Below are 23722 nucleotides of genomic sequence, written 5' to 3' on the forward strand. Positions count from 1 at the left end.
TCTAGCTTAGAATCAAAGGCACACATAATATAATAAGCATAAGCTATGGGTGTATGATAGTTTAAATTGAATAATTTTGGGCTTACTTCAATATACGACGAACGGAACATCAATCTGCTTGTGGTATTAGGTAAACTCCAGAGTTCGTTTGTGTAAATCCGGCAGCCTGGACACTTTTCCGCTACAAATAGTCTTATTTCTTAAAGCAGCATCGGCAGATCCAGAGAAATTCAGACAAACATTACAAAACTATTGTGATTTCTTCTGAGACCCCTTTTGTGTTGTCAATAATATATAGAATAACAATGAATATTTTCTTTATTATGTTATATATTTATTTACATTATATTGTATGATAATTCAGTATGTATAAACTTTGGATGCCAGCGCATCTTTTAGTGGTACTATTATCTTATCTATCCACACCCACCCGTACGCCCAACAAGCTCAAAAGACGGTTTTCGCATTTTCAAGAAAATCTGATATCTCGGTAACTATAAGTGATAGAAAGTACGGATTAAGCATGTAGATTTTTATGATGCCTCAAATGGGAATTTTTTTTTCCATTTAGCCATTTAATGTACTGAGATGGGTGAGCAAAAACGATCCTGCTTCACTCATAAAGTTTTCAGATAATCGGATGTCCGATCCATCGTTTACATACATGTAATGGCGAATCTTTCTTTTAAATCCTTCCGAAATTTTCTTGATGCATCGACGGGTTTTAATTTTATTTTAATTTTATTTTTCTATTAATTTAATTTTTATTTAAAAAATATTTATTTGAGTTTATATATTTTATGCACGTTCACTACACTTTTACTTTTTTTGTTTCTTTTCAAAGTTCTTTTCAAAAAGTTCTGAAAGATGTTGAACGATAGAATGATTTGGAAGAACTAACTGAATTCTCCGATTTATATACCCGTTACTCGTTTTTACCGTCCCTTTGTTATGAGGAAATCTTAAAAACTCTGAAATTTTAACAAACCACTTGAAACTTTCCTCATGACGTTCCCATTCCTTCAAAGACATTCCCACAGTCAGAAATAAACAAAAAGTTTAATTCGTGGGTTCATGATTTCTGTCACTAAAAACTCAGAAATTTTAATAAACGGAGAGACAGCAAATATTATGAACATATATTATAATCTAGAAAAAAGAATGAGAAAAAAATAAAAAATACCAAAAGAACTTGATTGATGAGTCAGGAAAGAAGACCTCAGATAACTGCTTTCAGACAAATAATTAATAATTTCATTATATATTGAAAATTAAAAAAAAAAAAACACAAAACACTGAAATAAAGAAACAATAAAATAAACACATTTTTTTTTGTTTAAGTAATGTGCGCAACGGATGCCGTAACGTGCGCCTAAAAGATGTTTACAATTCGGATGCATGAGTGTGAAGTGACACTTTATTAGGATAAACAGCTTCCATCAGAATCCATTCTGATGGAAGGGACCGACAGACAGATAACAGGAAATTTAATTGATAAAAACCATTGTCACAGTTAATTGACAAAAACCATAAATGTCACATTTAATTGCCCATAAATCTGGCACAGAATCCGCATTTTACTGCTACTTATCTGAACAACTAAAATATCACATGTGATGTGAACTTCTCAAATATCAATGACCTTGTAGTCCCAAATTCGGTGAAAGGTTAATTTAGAAAGGTGATAAGTAAGAGGAAATACGTGTTCCCATTCAACACCTCAATTATCGCTACTATTCGTATGGAGGGTAACGAGCGCGTATACTCCAAGCTGTATCCATACCCCAGAGGGGAGCGGATTTCGTTGACACAAAAATCAAACAGTTGTTAAAGGATGCATTATCCGGCCGTCCAGGTCGCCATTCAACAGTCCAATGTGGGTTGTTGACAAAAAGGATCTATTTCCGACGGTTACCGGAAAAAACGTCTGCTTATCGACTTTAGAAAGCAGAATGAGCAAACTATCACCTATGATTCCAGCGAACTTAGGGAAGGCAAAATTGTTTTCCACCAGGGCACCACCAGATTTTTCTGGCCGAAAAAGACCGCAAGAAAATACTTTTCTCTGTGAACGAAGGTAAGTGCGAATTTTGCTGCATAAATGCAGGAAGCATTTTCCAGAGGGCAATTGACGACTAAGTGCGCGACCAGATCGGAAAAATTTGTTAAGTCGAAAATGCTGCCGACCGCGTAGGGCACATTGACACAGTTCTAAAATGCCTGGGAGAGGCCAACATGAAAGTGACACCAGAAAAGATCAAATTTTCGATTGGTCATTTTTTACGCGACTTCTTGCAACCCACCTCCCGCATCCATTATGGCTTCGAACGGCTCGAACACGGGATTGTACCAAGTGAAAATGTTATAAACTACGAAATTAACTTGTGCTACTGTTTAGTAAAGATTTTTACGTTAGTGGTTAATGTAAGGGCATTGTAACCAACAAAACTAAATGGTAAATCAGAAGGCAAAGTTCGGCTGCAATGTCCCAAGGATAATAGTTTCTAGTGACTACGGGCCTTGATGTTATCCATTTGGTTGCTATCAATATCTCCCTATAAAGTTGTTAATAAAAAAAACCCCCCCCTTTTTTACGGTTAGCAAGGGTCCGTAAGTTTATTAGTAATAGTCTACTTTTATAAGAGGGAAGATGTAAGTTTGCATCCCAATTTTGGCAACGAAGAGCGAATATAAGAAAGTTTTTTAGACAGATTCTATACGGTCTTTGTGGACCGCGTACTGGATGTTTCAAATTATTCATAAATGACCTTACACTTGCTTTAAGAAATTCTTTTATTCGATTACGCAGATGATCTGAAACCTTGTATTCAATGAAAAGGTGCAAATTAAGTTTCTCACTCGTGATTTAATTAAAAAAAATTATTTTTATTTTTTAATCACTTAATCACTAATACAATTTTTCAATAGGTCGAACTTAGTTTATTCACTGCTCGTTTACTTTTACTCGATTAGCACTTCTGCTCGATTCGGATCTCAAAAACGGACTCCGCGATCTCTAGTTCAATGATCAATAATCAAACCTCGGCTTAAGAGAATTTATCCCCAAAAATTGATAAAGAGAATGGCTCAAGAGAGTCGGAAAATAGGATGATGCAATTTGCCAATTTAATTTGAAGTCCAATCTTGACCGGAAATTGGTGTTTACATTAGCGGAGTTTAGGGACCGCTTTGGGAATTTTTTTGTGTACGTTAGCGGACTCGGGGCTCGCTTTGGGGATCTTTTGTTTACGTTAGCGGACTGGATGTTTCGTTAGCGGACTGGATGTTTACAGCATCCGTTTGATTTGGGCTGCGTGAAATTGATCTCGGTAGGAATGATTCGGAGGCCTGGTTGACAGAAATAGCTGACCACGAATTTATCACGGGTGTGTCAGAGTTATTTGGAAATTGGCTCTCGGCTCTAAGTTGTTTATAAATTGGGTAAGAGCTTCTAAATAATGTGTCATATAATTTGCATTCTACCGGAGCAATCGGACCTGAAACAACTTTCAAGTTTGGATCTCTGCAAAGTTATTAAATCTTAACGGCTCTAAGTGCAATGGTGACCTTTAGTCCCTCTAATCCCACGCTTTAAACCACTTGTATACTATGTCGTGTATTCCTTGATAGGATTAACCTAGTGGACGACTTAGGTATCTTATTGAATGCAAAACTTAAATTCTCCGACCACATTTATTCCATGGTTAATAAAGCCAGGGGTGTGCTAGGTTTTATAAAAAATGGTCGAACGAATTTAATGACCTTTACGTTACAAAAACTTTATTTGACTCTGTCGTTCGTCCGATCTTAGAGTATGGATCTTGGTTTGGAATCTCCAGAACGCGGTCTACCAAGACTGCACAGAATCTGTCCAAGAAACTCCCTTATATTTGCTTTTCGTGGCCACAATTGGGATGCAAACTTACATGTCCTTTTAATGCTTGGCGTTGTCTTTTTTACTTATCGCAATGACAGACTGCTACACATAGAGCCCACAACCTGTCTGTCTGTTCTTCTCATTTTCTTCTTTTCCATTTTAGCGTTGTTTATTGTTTTTCTTATGTCTGCATTACCACTAACTAAACTGTTTGAACCTATTGTCAATGTAACTGATTTGCTTGTAATTTTAATTGAACTCATAATGTCCAACGGATTTTTGTTTAAATGTTATAGTAGCAGCGATAATATGAGTCGACAGATTCGTCATCTTCACTTTTTTCCTCATCGTCTTCCCTTTATCTATCTTTTTTCTTTTCAGTATTTTCATTCCAAATTTGTTCTGTGCTTACATAATGTTGATTAAAATATGCTTCGGCTAAATGGTGCTTTAACACGTGACTAGGCTTTATCAATTAACATAGAATCTACAATGTGGCAACTAAAGTCACACTTACTACTTAAATCCATAACCTATTAGGCCACTTCTAAATAAACACAGAAACCTAGCTCAAGCCGCACTTACCACTTAAGACCGTAACCTAAACAAATGGACACTACTGTCTTATTACTGAGACACACAAAAAGGGGTTAACAAAAAAGTGAAAAAGTGGAATAACAATAAAAAATCAAAATGGCAAACATAAGATGCAGAGGTGCATTCAAGCCCTCACGCCAATACTAACTAACCAACAACTACTACAATCATCTCAAAACAGAACTACAAGACAAAGAAAAATAACCAAAATTTAGTAAACTTATTAAGAGCATTATTAATAAGCATCTGGATGTTTATCAGTTTACTTAAAGTCATTAACAACGGTACCGTAAGTTAGAAATGAAATTGCAAAATACATAGGCCAAAACTTTGGTAACAGAAATCTAAAATTAATAATACGTAAAAATGATTATGACTCAGGTAACAACAAAGATAATCACCAAAAATTATAACAATTTGCAACAACCCAAAGCTCAAACAACAACCCACAAAATTAAAATAAAAAAAATTTTAACAGAATCAAAGTCAGAACTCACAAAATGTATGGCCTAAAGGCCATTGACGTAGATAATTTGACTGACGAAGACAACAAGAGCCTCGGACGTAAAAAAATTAGTAATGGAAGGAACGATTGAGGGCTGTAGATTTTTATTTCTTGTGGACACAGGATCTAAAACTAGCATAGTAAACACAAATAAGGTAAATAAAAATGTTTAACAAAATAATAAAATTCACACTATTAACACAAAGTTTCAAACTGATAACCTTTTATACCCGTTACTCGTAGAGTAAAAGGGTATACTAGATTCGTTGAAAAGTAGAAGGAAGCGTTTCCGACCCTATAAAGTATATATATTCTTGAGGATGAACAGCGAAGACGAATGAGCCGTGTCCGTCTGTCCGTATGAACGCTGAGATCTCAGGAACTATAAGAGATACAAAATTGAGCCCACAAGGCTCAAAAGAGGTTTTCAGATTTTCTAGAAAAGCTAATATCTCAGTAACTATAAGAGATAGAAAGTTCGGAGTGGGCATGTAGGTTTTTATGATGCTCCCAATGCGAATTGTTTTTTCCGATCAAGCCACGCCCACTCTAACGCACAACAAAACCCGAAAAAACAAAAATGCAAAAATCTCGAAAACTATAAGAGCTACAAAATTTTGCTTACGAACACGTATTTAAGAGATGCCTCTGCAACTTGCCACGAAGTTGCATCCGGCCACGCCCACTCCAACGCCCACAAACTGCGGTAAACTGTGGCGTCTATATTATTATTATGAATGCCTTTGTTTGACTTTGTATAACTTATTATAACAGTAACGGGTATCTTATAGTCGCGGCACTCGACTATAGCGTTTCCTCTTGTTTGTAATTATAGAAGCACCGAGTAAATTCCAATATTCCTCCAAAACGCGTTTAAAAAAGCATATGATTTTCTATTGGGTACGGTCTTTATCCAAAGAAACGTTAAAAATATACATTTTAAAAACAAAACTACTACAGTGAGCAATGAAGTTGAAATTCCATTCCAAGTAAGGGAATGTGTATTGGAAGTAAGTGAAATTGAAAACTTCAATTTAACAGGATTAAACGACGAAGCAACAGATACAATTATTAATTTGGACAAACGTTTTAAGAAACTATACTATTGAGAATGTGGCCATTAACAAGGTAACAAAGTACAAGGACTATAACAGATCAACCACTAACTCCAAAATCTATAGGATTTTCCCAAAATATGAGAATAAATTAGTAAACAAATTGCAGAAATGGGAAAAAATTGTATAATTAGGAAAAGTTAAAGAAAGAATAGAACCCAGGTAAATATCCTTTACCCTTAATGGACTTCATATTCTTGTGTGCATATCTATTATTTTGTTTTTAGTCTACTCCCTCAGCTGTCTCTCCTTTTCTGGCTTCTTATGGTATTCTTCGCTTTACTTTTTACGAACAGAACACTGAAGTGTCGCCGCAGCTGGCCATCTCCTTTTAATGCTTGGCGTTGTCTTTATTACTAATCGTATTATTTGAGATATTGATAACCAAGCCCTAAACACCAATGTGCCCGCTAGGCTCACTAGAAAATATATTTCTGTGTGCTTCATGAACCATTTAGCGTATTATGTTCGAGTTACTACTCCTACTAACTTAAAAATTGCTAACCTAAGAATAATTCACATTGGAGCATCATAAAAAAATACACCCTTAATCCGAACTTTCTATCCCTTATAGTTGCCGAGATATCAGCTTTTCTAGAAAATGCGAAAGCCGTCTTTATAGCTTGGTGGACGTAAGAGTAGGTGTGTCCGGATAATGGTACCACCATAAGATGCGCTGGCATCTGACTTTCAACTTGTTCAACTTTCTATCTCTAATAGTTCCTGAGATAACAGCGGTTTCAGTTTTTCCTGATTTGTGGCGTTAGAGTGGACGTGGCAGCATGCAAAAATAAACTTGCGCTGCGTGTGGACCTCAAGAATCTCCATGCTTTATCTTTATTTTGTATCTCTTATAGTTCCTGAGATCTCAGCGTTCATACGGACAGACAGACGGACGCACATGGCTTAATCGACTTCGCTATCGATACTGATCAAGAATATATATACTTTATAGGATCGGAAACGCTTCCTTCTACCTGTTACATACTTTTCAACGAATATAATATACCCTTTTACGAGTAACGGGTATAATTACTACTGAATTCTTTATTATTCTTTTTGCCAACCAGCTGTATATGCCTAAAAGTTATTTTTGACATGGTGTAAGTCAACATTCCTGTAAATGAATTTAAGTAGGTGTTGAATATAATCTAATCGGTTGGCAAGGCCTGCAGATTATCCGTCTTTTCCGAAAGCATTAAGTAATACATTTAGCAAATATTGCAATAAGTATGGTATAGCTGTACTAACTCGACCAGTTAAGGCCTGTGATGGAGATTGCGTCTTCAATAGTAGTTTAATATCCTTTTTATATAAAGAGTAATTGATTTTCGTCAAATACCATGTCTTTGGAGAACCTGGCTCTCTAAATAATATTTTTTTTATAAATGGATGAAATGAGATTCTTATTTTTTGATTCAATAGGTTTTATTGAAAATGTGTTCTTCGATTACCCATTCTCCAATCAGGATATTTACGTTTATTAACTGTTGTTTTCTTAAGCCCTATAGAAAATATATCATATATTCTGACAAAACTATTTTTTAATATGTTTCAGCTAACTATGAATGATTTCAGTGTGCATAGGATAATAGGACGTGGAGGTTTCGGAGAAGTGTATGGATGCCGAAAAGCAGATACTGGAAAAATGTATGCTATGAAATGCTTAGACAAAAAACGAATTAAGATGAAACAAGGAGAGATGCTAGCATTAAATGAACGAAACATGTTACAGGCAGTCAGCACTGGAGTAAGATTTTTTTAACACATTCTCTTGTAAAAAATTGTATTCCCTGAATTAAATATATATTCCTCAGATTGATTGTCCGTTTATTGTTTGCATGACATATGCATTTCATACCCCGGATAAACTTTGTTTTATATTAGACTTAATGAACGGTGGTGACCTGCACTACCACCTATCTCAACATGGAGTTTTTAATGAAGATGAAATGAAATTTTATGCAGCTGAGGTAAGTATTATTTTTATACTCGTAACTAGTAGAGTGAACTTAGTCATGATTAATAGCTCAGTGAATTTTGTAATGTCCGTGCATCCGTCAGTCTGTCTGTATGAACGATACGATATAATGAACTATAAGAGATATAAAGGGATTAAGAGTAGTTGTAAAATGCGGGTTTTGGGCCAGATTTATGGGCAATTAAATGTGACATTATTGATTTTTATCAATTAACTGTGACATTAATGATTTCAATTAAATTTCCCCCACCCCGCATCCCATTATTTGTCTATCGGTCCCTTCCATCAGAATGGATTCTGATGGAAGTTGTTTATCCTAATAAAGTGTCACTTCACACTCATGCATCTGATTTGTAAATAAACATTTTATTTATTCCTGACTTTAAGAATATCTTAGGAGGATGGGAACGACTTGAGGAAAGTTTCAAGTTGTTTATTAAAATTTAAGATTTACTTTAACAAAAAAAATGTGTTTATTTTATTGTTTCTTTATTTCAGTGTTTTTGTTTTAGTGTCTTGTTTTTAGTTTTCAATATATGATGAAATTATTAATTATTTGTCTGTAAGCAGTTATCTGAGGTCTTCTTTCCTGACTCATCAATCTGTTATATAGTCTGAAGTAGTTTTTCTTTTTTTTTTATTTTTTTCTCATTTATTTTTCTAGGTTATAATATATGTTCAAATTGTTTGCTGCCTCCCTTTCGTACTCAAATTTTTTATAACATCCACAAGTGTCTATTCCTTCCGTCTGGCTGTCTGTCATTACGATTTCCCCTCACTCACCAGTTGTTTATCCTAATAAGGGTCACTTCACACTCATGCATCTGATTTGTAAACATCTTTTAGAAGCATGTTACGTCATCTGTTGCGCACGTGCCGAATGTGGCAGAGCTTTGTTTAGGCACAGAAATTATGAACCCATGCATTTTTATTTTTTATTATATTTTATTTTATTTTAAAGAGATTTTTTAGCTTACTCTTAAACTACATTAGGTTTATTTATGTTTTTCCTGATCGCATTTTTTAGAGCAGTTCTTCTCGAAGTGAGTATCACATCCACAATAATTACAATAAATCAGTTGTGTGTATCCCCTTTTGCGCGTATCATTATCAAACAAACCCTGAACTTGTAGGTTCAACTATTTATTTATTACTGAAGCTTAAACATACGTTATAGTATTATAATATACTTCGTATCTTGGGTTCCAATATTACAAATAGCTCAAACAAATTATTTAGGGAACACCGTTGAGTTTGTCTTACGTATTTTACAATTGGTGAAAAAATTTGGTAGCTGGGTTAAGCTTCTTCCGATATTGGCCCCCGGAGCGCATGTTACGGCATCCAACTAGTTCTAATTTACCAGCTATACCAACTATTCTAATCTACCATTTGTTAGAAGAAGGTCGACGATCGTGAATAAAAAGTGAGTTGTGCAAAATCAGCCAGTCGCTATATCTGCCCGGTGTCCAGCAAGAATCCGCGCCACTCCGTAACACTGTTATAAGGTTATATAGTCTGAAGTACATTTTGTATATTTTATTTTCTTCTCATTCTTTTTTTCTAGATTAAAATATATGTTTATAATGTTCGTACTTAAATTTTCATGCGCATGCGCATGTTTCCAGTCTCGAATCGCTGTTACAGATGGTAAAGTCACCACATTTCATTGTTTTCAGATCTTGTGCATCCTGATTCATGAACATCATTTTTGTTCAAGGAAGGTATTGGAAATGATTTTCAAAAATCTTCCCATTAAATTGTAGAAAAAAATTATCAATTTCTTCAAGAAATTTCATTATTTATTGAAATGGTTTTCGAGAAACAGGTCTTGTCACAAGTGGTCTTAGCTTCAAAATGATGTGAATGCAAGTAGATGAGTTTTGTTTATTTTAAATTACTTTTAAAAATATCTAGAATGTTGTAAGCATAGTTGGGTATTTGGGTATTGGGTATTTTCGTTACTGGTGTCTTCAGCTCAGTTAAAATAGGTCAATAAGACCAGATTTTACTGTTTCAATTTGATATGATAGATCAATGACGATAATTGGAGCTTTCATTTTGAATTCCGTTGGTGTTAAAAATGGCTATGACTCACGATTGTAGTAACTAGATTAAATTGAATAAAAACGGATTCTTACTGAAATCAACACTTAAATTATTATATGGGTATCATTCAGAATTTAAATGAACCTTCAAGTTTGATAAATTATTTGTGATAAGTTTTCCGTTTAGTGTTTATCCAATTATTGCAAACCTTGGTCTTTCCCGATTTGCTGATAGTTTAACATTCCAATAGTGGTGGGTTCCTTGTCCTAATTTTGGGTTAACGTAGGAGTCCCAACTACGAAATGCAATAGGTAGGCTTAAACCACTTTTAATAACATCATACATCTTAATTTTTGCAATGTCACTGGGTGTCACATGAGGAATATTCCAGCTTATATTGGTCATTTCCAATTTAAAAGTTCTTTCCAATTTCTTTTTTTCAAAAACATCATCTAGGTTTTTGGTAAGCATTAGCACAAGTTCATGTTTACAATTCAACATAACCTTTTTATAGCCTTCTTCTTTCTTCTTCTTCAGTAGAAAAATCATCTCCTCCACTCTATCCTGACTTTAATAGATTTTTACTTTGAAGGTTATCAAGTGATAAAAAATTTTTAAGTGTAGTTGTCATACCGACAAATCGAGTTCTATCAATTTAAAAATAAAATAAATAAAACAAATAAAAATAAATATTTTGCAATTTAAAATTGCACGAAAAAAATGCGGTGCCGTGAACGGTGAAAAAGAAAAGGCCGAGAGAGTTATTTTCAAAGTTTTATTTTAGCAGCACTGCGACTGCGTTTCTGCAGCGATAAAGAACGAATGTATGGGGACGAGCCGAGCGATTGTCGACTCTCGAGCGCTAATCTCGGCTTGTCTTAAGATAAATGAGATAATTCAGCATACAGTGATGCTGAACAAATTGCAAACCATAATTTTGGTATTAGCTAGATAACTGCTCCCAACACATTGTTTTCTTCCAGTATATTTGTATTAATTTTTCCCCACGTAAATTTACTAAATCTCCCTTTTGATCTACGATGCGTATAAACAGTGTTCTTATTTCATCACAGTTGATTGGCCAGTAAATAAGATTATGTGGTGGAGGAACATTAATACTGAATTCATGCAGCGTATGATTGGGTGTATTGTCTTCATATGAACCACTAATGATGTTACATTCCAAACGAATAGTACTAATTTTTAAAACATTGACAGTCTGATCTGATATATATGTTTTTGTTGGGTGTGGCTCTAGAACTCTTTTATAAAAACCAAAAAGTTGACCAATTTATCGTTCCGTATTAAAGTAAACCGGCTTCCGAGTGCTGGTTATTTCCACTTGAAGAGTAATGTTATTGCTTTCAATTTTAAAAGATTTTTCAATACCGTAATCTTAAGTTTTTTATAAATATAATCAGTTATATCATTTAGTTCATAGGATCCAGTAGGAAGTTCTAATATGGAAGAGATTGTTTTTATCGTCTATATTTGGGATCGAATTATACATATTAATATCAATTAATGCACACTCAACGTCCATCCAATTCGATTGGTGGAAAGTAGTTTGTATTTATAACAGAACTAGTTCCATTTAAAGAGAAGGTCACAAATTTCCACGAATCTGTCGTACCCCATATCTGTATTAATATGATCTATATATATGTCGCATATTTAAATCGTCTTGTTTAAACATTATACAGGGTGACAATAAATAACCCGGACAAACTTTTTTTATCATAACGTTTTAAGGAACTGTATTTGAGAAAAAATGCAGATACACAACTATTAAATAGGTATTGTAATAACATATATTCAGCCGGTTTCGAAGTGGCAATGGACCGCAGGTCTTCTTCCGATAATCGATCCCATTCTCGGAGCAATGATTGCTTCAGCGCCTCCAAACTTATGTTGCGTTTAGCACATGCCCTGGACTCCAAAATATAACACACACTGTAGTACATCGGATTAAGATCTGGCGAGTAAGGTGGCCATTCACTGGATGTGATAAAGTCCGGAAATTTGGCTTTGCACCAGTCCTGAGTCAATTTGGCTCTATGGGCTGGCGCTAAATCCTGTTGAAACGTCCACTCCGTATCACCGAAGTGCTGCAATTGCAATCAATCAAACACTTTCTGGATTCACTCCCATTCCTTTAATAGGTTTTATTAATTTTTCCAAGTACTCATATTAAGGTTGATATAAGCTCTTAGAAAACACATAAATATTCTCGAATTTTAATCCGTTTGGACTCTATCAAACTGAGCATAATGTTGGTTTTACTACAATTTGAAGGTCCAACAATAAGATCTCTTATAGTATTCGGTAAGAGAGAACTATGTCGTGGTGAGTGCTTTTTATCGTTTTCATCGTTGATATTTCTAACGATATTTTTTTGTTTTTGACTTATTTTTTTAACTAATGTACCTCATTCGATGAGAAATCTTTGATAATTAAACATTAATATAATGCGGAAGCGTTTTTATAATCAACTCATTAGTCTTCTTTAAAAGAGGTGGTGGTCTTGTCATTCTTGCTAATTCATTACCGTTTGAAGCCCATATACCAGGATATAAATTTTGTGGACCGGGTACAAAGCTAGAAAAACGTTTGAAGCGAGGTAAAGAGCACGATATTGCCTATTCCCATAAAAAGGATTTACTTGAACGTCAAATTGCAGATTCTATATTAATTGATAAAGCTTGGTCACGTGTAAAAGTACTAGCACTCTTGGTGAAATAGCAGCAGCATATTTTATAACCAACATTATGAAAACAAAGAAAAAGTTTGGAATGGGAATATCAAAAACAAAAAAAAATGTAAAGGGAAGACGACGAGGAAAAAAGTAAAGATGACGAATCTGTCGACTGTTATTAACGCTGCTACTAGAACATTAAAAAAAAAACAAAATCAAAAGCAAAACAAAAAGTTCAAAGAAAAACGTGAAAGGACCCAGAATAATTAATGTACCAAAAAATTTGCGTTCGTACCTATTTTGACTGCTCTAAGTGCCCTCGGTAGTTTAGCTAGTGGAAGTGCAGCCATTGAAAAAACAATAAACAATGCTAGAATGGCGAAAGAGGATGTGGAGGAGAAGAAACGATATAATAGAAAAATATATCTCAAACCGTATAGAACAGGTTATGAATTCCACCTAAAACCATACTGTAAGGCAAATGATATTAAGAAGCAAGAAAATTGTGAGGTAACCCTCACGCGGCCCCGCCGCCCCTAGAAATAGAGATATTTAGTTAATAGTAGTCCGTAAGCTAGAATTTAGGTTAATTTAAGGAATAGTTAAGACCCACAATGGGCACTTGCACATACATAGCTAAGGCGTAGGGAAAGCCCGTTAGGCTTCACCGCCAGACAACATCGCGCCCGCAATTTCACGTCGCAAGCAAACTTCACCACGCCTTGGGCACATCGCGCTCACAGCGCACTCACAGCCGGCACAGAGCCAACCAACGCGCACGATCACACCACATGACGCCGGCGCAGTAAAGCTAGAGAGAAGAGGACGACGACAGCTCGCTTGAAGACAGCAGAGAACGGTCTCGAGCAGCTCCCGCTGCCCGCCGATCGGGGAGTCGGTTTTGTGAGTTGAACGGGAGAATTCGTAGTCCCGGAGAGGAGGAGCAACTAGACGACCCCAGGAAAATACGTGGCTAGCGGACATGGAGGAGTAATAAGGGTGATCCGGCCAAGGGCCAATCCCAACTGTTGGCAGCCAGTGGGGCGTGGGGGTAGGAAAACAACGTAGAGATAGGTTAGAACTTAGGTAATATTTTGTAAATAAAATGCCAGGAACATTACAAGAACTATTCGGCTCCCAATTATTCTCCCAAAACCCAGTCACTAGAAAACGGGCTGGGAAGCGGTCTCCGGCTGACGGAACCGAATTCCCCTCTCTCTCTCTCATCCTTTTCCCTCCCTCCTCGTAGTTTGGGGCACCCTGCTGACGGGGCCAGACAACCGATTCCCGGGTGACGGGATCGGCCGCCTATATCCTCCCTCGTAGTTTGGGGCACCGGCACCCGGCTGACGGGGCCGGACAACCGATTGCCGGGTGACGGGATCGGCCACCTATATCCTCCCTCGTAGTTTGGGCACCGGCACCCGGCTGACGGGACCGGACAACTGATTCCTGGGTGACGGGATCGACCGCCCGCGAAAACCCCGACTCCCCCCTCTAAAAACCCACATCACACACACACATTGGGTGGCATATAACAAAAATAAAAACGGTATACATTATTTTGATATTTTCCGAAATCTACAAAGAAGCTGTCAAGTATTTGGGAAAACAAATACAATATAACTACGAGAGAGTTCAACATTTTGATACATACAACTGCGGTCATTTATGTTTTTTATTTCTACTTTCCTTTGTCAAATGAGTCAATAAACGATCGTTGTGATTGGCTTACACTTGGTGGGTTGAAAACAAATGTACCGTATATACGTTTGTATGTGTGGCTTCTGGATGGTATACAAATCGGGACTACTTACTTCAAAATTCACAGTCCAAGTTTCGACTTTACATTCAGCAAACGTTGTACAACTGAACCAAGAGACAACTGATTAACAACAAATAAACAAATGATTAACACAAACAACAAAATAACTGAATAGAAAAAACAAAAAACAACTGCTAAACAAAAAAAACAACTGAATACCAACAAAAAAAACAGAATAACAACAAAAAACAACTGAATAATAAAATTAACATGGAGAACAACAACAACAGCTATAAGAACGAGGAGACTACAGAAGTAGAATTCGATCCTACTGACGAGGATAATACGAAGACACCTGTTAATCCGACAAGTTTGGTTTATGTTTTTAACGACAAGAATGAGAAAAAAGATGATGCCGCAGAGTTCATACCAATTAATGATAATGATAAAAATAATGCAAAACTTTTAAAGCTTGAGACGGTAATTTAAGAATTCAATAGATGTAATTAGAAATTTATTTTATAAAAGGCCAGGTTGCCTGAAAATGTAAAATTTCCCCATTCTCAAGGCGAGTACCCCATTCTGCAGTTGGGGGAGTACATCGTATACACGCCGGAAAGGTATAACAATCTTCGAGACGAATTTATTTAGGAAATGGTTGATGATTGTTATACCCGTTACTCGTAGAGTAAAAGGGTATACTAGAATCGTTGAAAAGTATGTAACAGATAGAAGGAAGCGTTTTCCGACCCTATAAAGTATATATATTCTTGATCAGGATCAAAAGCGAAGTCGATTGAGCCATGTCCGTCTGTCCATCCGTCCGCCCGTCCGTCTGTCCGTCCGTCCGTCCGTCCGTCCGTCCGTCCGTCCGTATGAACGCTGAGATCTCAGGAACTACAACAGATACTAAGTTAAGATTAACCATGAAGATTCTTGAAGTGCCCGGACAGCGCAAGTTTATTACAGCATCCTACCACGCCCACTCTAACGCCCACAAATCGCCAAAAACTAAAATTGCTGAAATCTCAGGAACTATTGCAGTTAGAAAAGTTGAAATTCAAAAAGTATAATCTTTAAATGGCAGCGCATCTTATAGTGGTACTACTATCCGGCCACACCCACCCATACGCCCACAAGGCTCAAAAGACGGTTTTCGGATTTTCTAGAAAAGCTTGTATCTCGGTAACTATAAAAGATAGAAAGTTCGGATTAAGCATGTAGGTTTCTATTATGCTCCCAATGCGAATTGTTTTTTTTCGATCAAGCCACGCCCACTCTAACGCCCACAAAACCTGAACAACCAAAAATGCAAAAATCTCAAAAACTATAAGAGCTACATAATTTTGTTTAGGATCACGTATTTAGGAGATGCCTTTGCAACTTTCCACGAAGTTATATCCGGCCACGCCTACTCTGACGCCCACAAACCGCGGAAAACTGTAGCGTCTATAATATTATTATGAATGCCTTCGTTTGACCTTGTGTAACTTATTTCTGTTAATACCTATCGATGTACCAAAGATTTTTCAAATCGCAACATTATTTCGCTATTTATAAAGAAATTAAGTTATAAGGCCTCACATGGGCAGTGACGTCACTATAAGCATACTCAACATACTTCCTCTGACAATAGGTGGCGCCTTGTGAATTTCCACTAGCAAAATAATATTTTAAAATTTTGTAAAACAGTAACGGGTATCTTATGGTAGCGTTTCCTCTTGTCTTTTCTTTTAAGTCGTTCGTGAGTTATAGCGTCGCTATTACGGAGCAAAATAAAGAGAAAATACGTCATATTTTACAGTACTACTACGATAAAGGCAAAAATGCATCTCAAGCCTCCAAAAAAATTTGTGCAGTTTATGGACCCGATACAGCTTCCATTTCCACCGCACAACGATGATATCAACGTTTTCGTTCTGACGTAGAGGTGGTCGAAGATGCGCCACGCTCCGGAAGGCCTGTCGTCGAAAATTGCTATAAAATCGAAGAATTGGTCGACAGAGACCGGCATAGTAGCAGCCGTAGCATCGGTCTAGAGCGGGGCATGAGTCATCAAACCGTTATAAACCATTTGAAGAAGCTTGGAGTCACTAAGAAGCTTGATGTTTGGGTGCCACACGAATTGACGCAAAAAAACATCTTTGACTGTATCGACTCATGCGAATCGCTTCTAAATCGCAACAAAATCGACCCGTTTTTGAAGAGTTGGTGACTGGCGATGAAAAGTCGGTCATGGTCGAAAAGCGGTGAAGCGGCCCAGACGGTGGCCAAGCCTGGATTGACGGCCAGGAAGGTTCTTCTGTGTGCTTGGTGGGATTGACAGGGAATAATCCACTATGAGCTGCTCCCCTATGGCCAAACGCTCAATTCGGACCTGTACTGCCAACAACTGGACCGCTTGAAGACAGCACTCATGCAGAAGGGGCCATCTTTGATCAACATAGGCCGAATTGTCTTCCACCAGGACAACGCCAGGCAACACAGGCCGGGAGCTCGGATGGGAGGTTATTTTGCATCCACCGTATAGTCCGGATCTCGCACCAAGTGATTACCACCTGTTTCTGTCCATGGCGAACGTGCTTGGTAGTCTGAAGTTGGCCACAAGAGAGTCCTTTGAAAATTGGCTCTCCGAGTTTTTTGCCAATAGGGAAGCGAGCTTCTATGAGAGGGGCATTATGAAGTTGGCATCTCGTTGGGAACACGTCATCGAACAAAACGACGCATATTTGACTTGAATCGCATTATTGTATCCAATTTTATGAAAATTTAATAAAAATACAGCAAGACTTTTTTGACAACCTAATATTAAATGCTGTAGTTTTCAGTAAACGGTATAGATTGAGTAAATGAAGAGTGAAAACATATAAATTATATATTTTTGAATTCTACTTTATCTATGTTTATACAGGTTACAATAATAAAAGTGTAAGATCAGTTAACAAAAGTGAGATCTGCCTTGAAGAGAAAGTTTGATGAACTCAAACATGTTAAAAATCAAAGCGTTATACAGTTGGAGGAAACATTTAAATCTATTAAAGAACCTTTAAATGAACTTCTTAACGAAAAAAAAGCAGACATTTTTTTAAATGAGCGAGCCAAGGTTAAACGTGTATTATACCAAAATAAAAAGTACGAGAATGACATGACAGATGTCGATGACCTGTACTATACAACCAATGGCAAAGAACATCCAACAAACAGAAATGTATCTCAGTACCGATCTATGACTGATAGTGATTCGTATAAAGAATATTTTTCACAAACAAATGTTTTTAAAAAAGGAAAGAAAGACGAAGCACATGATTATGCAGACAAAGAGAGTGAGACGGAACCTATATCAATGCCTACAGAAGAAAATGAAATGAGGGAAGACATAAATATAGAAGATGAGATAGATAATAAAAATTATGATTTTAATATCAGCCATTTGAGTCGGAAAAATATATTGGATAAGGCTTACGGACCTAAAAAGTTAAGATAATGTATTAACATTAGGGAATAGTGGACTAAAAATGATTGATAATATGATTCATTTGTCTAGAGGAATGAGTTGCGAGCTTACTCCTCGTCGGTACTCTCTTATATTTCATAAACAACCCCAAAATTATAATGGTCATGATTAAAAAATATATAAAAATTTTATTTTAGAAACAAATAATTATAGATTAGGTTATAACGTAAAAAATCAAATTAAAGTTTCACGTGCATTTAAATACACTAAAAATATTTTAAAAAAATAATAAATGATAATGAAAATCCTGCAACATCCACTCCACTTCGTACGTAAACTGGTTTCGGTTATATGACTCTGGAGGAATCAAAGCTAAATTACATATATTGAAAGGATGTAAATGAACTAGTCGAACGGTTACAAATTTTAGTGGCATCAAAAACAGCGGGTAACAACAATCACAATAATGAGATTTTCTCAATAATAGAAGAACTGCGAGAGGAAGGAATTATTGTTTAATTCGAGTATATATATTAAACACAAAAAAGATTTTTATTTATAATCATCATGTCTGTTGACAAGTTTGGAAATTTTTCCCTATTATTTAGGAAGCGATCAAATTATTGATACGGATGGTAATATAAACGCTCAAAATAAAAGAGTCAAAAACGCCATTAAACCCTTAGATGATATACAGATGAGAGTGTCATAAAGTTAGGCGAAGAACTAAGAAAACTTGGAAATGAAAGTATTAATCGTCGACTGGCAAAATTTTCAAATCTTGAAAATAAAATAGAAGTCTATAACAAAAGATCAAATAGCTCTGGTCAAATATTTGAGAAAGTTCTTGAAAAGATAAAAGTTATTGAGAATTATATTTTTAAGTATATAACAAAACCGACTGCGATACCAAAAAACACAACAATTGAAATTAAACATGTAGTCTTTACACTTATTCGAAGAATATGATTAAACGAGCAATTGTAAACAAGTTGCACGGACCGTTTTAAAAACATTTTCAACGAAGACGAGTCATTACGAAGGGAATAAACGTCCTGTGACAAGAAGATTTGGTCAAAATGGGTGGTTATGCAACATCTAACAGGGGTTATCAAAACTTATTAAATGTAATTGATACATTTTCTTTATTTGCTTGGGGTGAAGCACTACAATCAAAAAATGCCAATGATGTTTCCTAAGCAATGGAGAAAATCTTGAAATCAGGTCACGGAACACAAAAAAATTTACGAACAGATGATGGAAAAGAGTTTTTTAATACAAAATTTAAACAATTAATGAAACGTTATAATATAAATCATTATTCGACGTTCAGCGCTCTTAAGGCATCAATTGTCGAGCATTTTAATAGAACACTCAAAGAGTCAATGTGGCGTGAGTTTAGTTTCAATGGGAAATATAAGTGGATAGATATTTACAAAAATTTGATAGATTATTACAATAATAGGGTACATAGCCCAATCAGTGTCAACACAACTAACGAAAAACAAATATAACAAGACTCATATAATCACATAAAGATATATGTTGAGCGTAAACTACGAAATGGCGATCACGTCGTATCAGCAAGTATAAACATGTGTTTGAAAAAGGGTATACGCCGAATTATACAACAGCAATCTTTAAAATTAGAAAAGTCAATAATACATTCCCCAAAACATACTTACTTTATAACGGTAATCCGATTCAGGGTGGGTTCTATAAAGAAGAACTCAAAAAGACTGAATTTCCAAACACTTTTCTAGTTGAGAACATTTTAAAGCGAAGAGTGGATACATTTTTGGTAAATTGGCTTGGCTTTTCAATGGAAAAAGACAGCTGGGTAAATAAAGAGGAAATTATATAGTACAAAATACCAAATGAAAAGACAATGTTATATTTAATTATAACCGTTACTCGTAGAGTAAAAGGGTATACTAGATTCATTGAAAAGTATGTAACAGATAGAAGGAAGCGTTTGCGACCCTATAAAGTATATATATTCATGATCAGGATCAATAGCGAAGTCGATAGAGCCATGTCCGTCTGTCGGTCCGTCCGTCCGTCCGTCCGTCCGTATGAACGTTGAGATCTCAGGAACTATAACAGATACAGGGTTGAGATTAACCATGAAGATTCTTGAGGTCCCGGGACAGCGCAATTTTATTACAGCATCCTGCCACGCCCACTCTAACGCCCACAAATCGCAAAAAACTAAAATTGCTGAAATCTCCAGGAACTATTAGAGCTAGAAAGTTGAAATTCAGAAAGTATAATCTTTAGATGCCAGCGCATCTTATAGTGGTCCTACTATCGGGCCACACCCACCCATACGCCCAAAAGGCTCAAAAGACGGTTTTCAGATATTCTAGAAAAGCTGATATCTCGGTAACTATAAGTGATAGAAAGTTCGGATTAAGCATGTAGGTTTTTATGATGCTGCCAATGCAAATTGTTTTTTTCCGATCAAGCCACGCCCACTCTAACGCACACAAAACCCGAAAAACCAATTATGCAAAAATCTCGAAAACTATATGAGTTACAAAAGTTTGCTCAGGAACACTTATTTAAGAGATGCCTCTGCAACTTACCACGAAGTTGCATCCGGCCAGGGCCACTCTAACGCCCACAAACCGCGGAAAACTGTGGCGTCTATAATATTATTATGAATGCCTTCGTTTTACCTTGTGTTACTTATTTATGTTAATATCTATCGAGTTACCAAAGATTTTTTAATTCGGAACATTATTTTGCTATTTATAAAGAAATTAAGGTTATAAGGCCTTACATGGGCAGTGACGTCACTATAAGCATACTCAACATACTTCCTCTGGCAATAGGTGGCGCTTTGTGAATTTCCACTAGCAAAATAATATTTTTAAAATTTTGTAAAACAGTAACGGGTATCTTATAGTCGCGGCACTCGACTATAGCGTTTCCTCTTGTTTTCATTTTTTGTTTTGTTAATTTTTTCATTAAAAAAAAAAAAAAATTTAAATCTTATACTTACATGTGTATATATGTACAATTTTATGATTTGTATATTAACAATTTTAATTAAATATTATTCATGTTTTTACAATTTTTGTTGTTTCGATCAAAATAAAACATTTCCAATTCAATTGACTTATAAAAATAATTATTTTTCTATGTTTTCTCGCTTATCTCTTAGATTATTTAATGTATTATCATCTGTATTTCTTTAATTTATTATATCTCTTATATAATTTCCAGTTCTAGGAAATTGATACTATCGATAGTATTCTTTTCCATTAACCTTTGATGTTTTATTGATAATGTACCATGGTCGTCGTGATTTAACATTGTAAACTCTGTTTCATTATGTTTACTTTTTTTTTTACTATCATTAGCACAAAGCACATTCTTATATACCCTATTTCTTGATATTTTGTGTGCCCTTGATCTAAACATTGTCCTACTACCATAATGTGGAGTACCAGTGATTAATACATTTTTATAATAATCCATAGTTAAATTTCTGGAACTCAGACCTTTTGCTTTATTATAAGAGTTTTCAACTTCATCTATTTTTTAACTATAAACTTTGGAGCATAGACCTATAAATTCACTCATTGGTTTTCCATTCAACTCATCATTAAAATATCCTAACCTCTTTTTATTAACTTTTTTAAAATTACATAAATCGATTCTTCTATCATATATTGGAATGATTATATTGCATATAACAACAATCACAAAAATGCGATTTTCTCAATAATAGAGGAACTGCGAGAGGAGGGAATACATGCTTAATTATAGTACGAGGTGTGTTCAAAAAGTAAGGTGACTCTTCAAATTTCGCGAATTTCAAATTTTTCGATTATCGATTTTTTTGTTTTGTTATATTGGTACACTCTTCCCTAACATCTGTACCAAGTTTCAATGGAACATCCTCTTTTGTTTGGTTGTGAGAGGCGTAAAGTTACAAGTTATTTTGCGAGCTCGGCGATTTTTTGCTATCGAAAAATATGGATCAAAGGATTTGGATTTTTTGGCCAAAAACAACACCACAATAATGCCTCAGCCACCATATTCACCGGATTTGGCCCCATGTGACTTTTTCTTGTTCCCAAAACTGAAGATAATCGAAAAATTTGAAAATTTGAAATTTGAAAAAGTCACCTTACTTTTTGAACACACCTCGTATAACTTCTAAAAGGTTTCGATAATCGAAAAATTTGAAATTCGCGAAATTTGAAGAGTCACCTTACTTTTTGAACACACCTCGTATATATTAATGATATGGTTTCTCAATCTCCTATTGAAAAAGTGGTCCAATTATTTGCTAGGTCTCTTCATTATACCCAAAGATTTTTTATACTCATGTAATGATTATTTATTAAAAATGTTTTCACACATTTTATAATATGATTAATTTGTTTAGAGGGAATGAGTTGCGAGCTTACTCCTCGTCGGTACTCTCTTATATTTCATAAACAACCCCAAAGTTATAATGACCACGATATAGAAATATTATTTTAGAAACAAATATTCATAGAATAGATTATAATAAATATGCTGAAATTATTAAAATTTAAAAAATAATAAACGGTAATGAAAATCCTACAACATCCACTTCACTTCATACAACGACTGGTTTCGGGTATATGACTCTGGAGGAATCAAAGCCAAATTACATATATTGAAAGGAAATTTTTCCCTATTATTTAGGGAGCGATCAAATTATTGATACTGATGGTAATATAAACGCTCAAAATAAAAGAGTCAAAAAGGCCATTAAACCCTTAGATGATATACAGATGAGAGTGTCATAAAGTTAGGCGAAGAACTAAGAAAACTTGGAAATGAAAGTATTAATCGTCGACTGGCAAAATTTTCAAATCTTGAAAATAAAATAGAAGTCTATAACAAAAGATCAAATAGCTCTGGTCAAATATTTGAGAAAGTTCTTGAAAAGATAAAAGTTATTGAGAATTATATTTTTAAGTATGTAACAAAACCGACTGCGATACCAAAAAACACAACAATTGAAATAAACATGTAGTCTTTACACCTATTCGAAGAATATGATTAAACGAGCAATTGTAAACAAGTTGCACGGACCGTTTTAAAAACATTTTCAACGAAGACGAGTCATTACGAAGGGAATAAACGACCTGTGGCAAGCAGATTTGGTCGAAATGGGTGGTTATTCAACATCTAACAGGGGTTATCGATACTTATTAAATGTAATTGATACGTTTTCTAAATTTGCTTGGGGTGAAGCACTACAATCAAAAAATGCCAATGATGTTTCCTAAGCAATGGAGAAAATCTTGAAATCAGGTCAGGAACACAAAAAATTTACGAACAGTGTGAAAAGAGTTTTTAATACCAAATTTAAACAAATAATGAAACGTTATAATATAAATCATTATTCGACGTTCAGCGCTCTTAAGGCATCAATTGTCGAGCGTTTTAATAGAACACTCAAAGAGTCAATGTGGCGTGAGTTTAGTTTCAATGGGAATATAAGTCGATAGATATTTACAAAAATTTGATAGTTTGATTACAATAATAGGGTACATAGCCCAATCAGTGCCAACACAACTAACAAAAAACAAATATACCAAAAGACTCATATAATCACATAAAGATATAGTTGAGCGTAAACTACGAAATGGCGATCACGTCGTATCAGCAAGTATAAACATGTGTTTGAAAAA

At 35.3% G+C, this 23722-nt stretch overlaps 1 protein-coding gene across 4 annotated transcripts in view; it reads left to right on the forward strand.

Moving 5' to 3' along the window:
• The window catches only part of LOC108116045 (G protein-coupled receptor kinase 1), a 264251-nt gene that overhangs the window by 154802 nt on the left and 85727 nt on the right, over positions 1–23722 (forward strand). For all 4 annotated transcript variants that reach the window (XR_005993709.1, XM_041818096.1, XM_041818095.1 and 1 more), the window contains exons 8-9: positions 7653–7844; positions 7912–8067. Coding sequence is in view for 3 of the 4 variants with exons in the window: in XM_041818096.1 (XP_041674030.1) it covers positions 7653–7844; positions 7912–8067 (348 nt within the window). In the remaining variant the exon portion in view is untranslated. The remainder of the gene's footprint in view (positions 1–7652; positions 7845–7911; positions 8068–23722) is intronic.

This window comes from Drosophila eugracilis, unplaced genomic scaffold (assembly GCF_018153835.1).
Source record: "Drosophila eugracilis isolate 14026-0451.02 unplaced genomic scaffold, ASM1815383v1 contig_2148, whole genome shotgun sequence".
NCBI classification, from domain to species: domain Eukaryota; kingdom Metazoa; phylum Arthropoda; class Insecta; order Diptera; family Drosophilidae; genus Drosophila; species Drosophila eugracilis.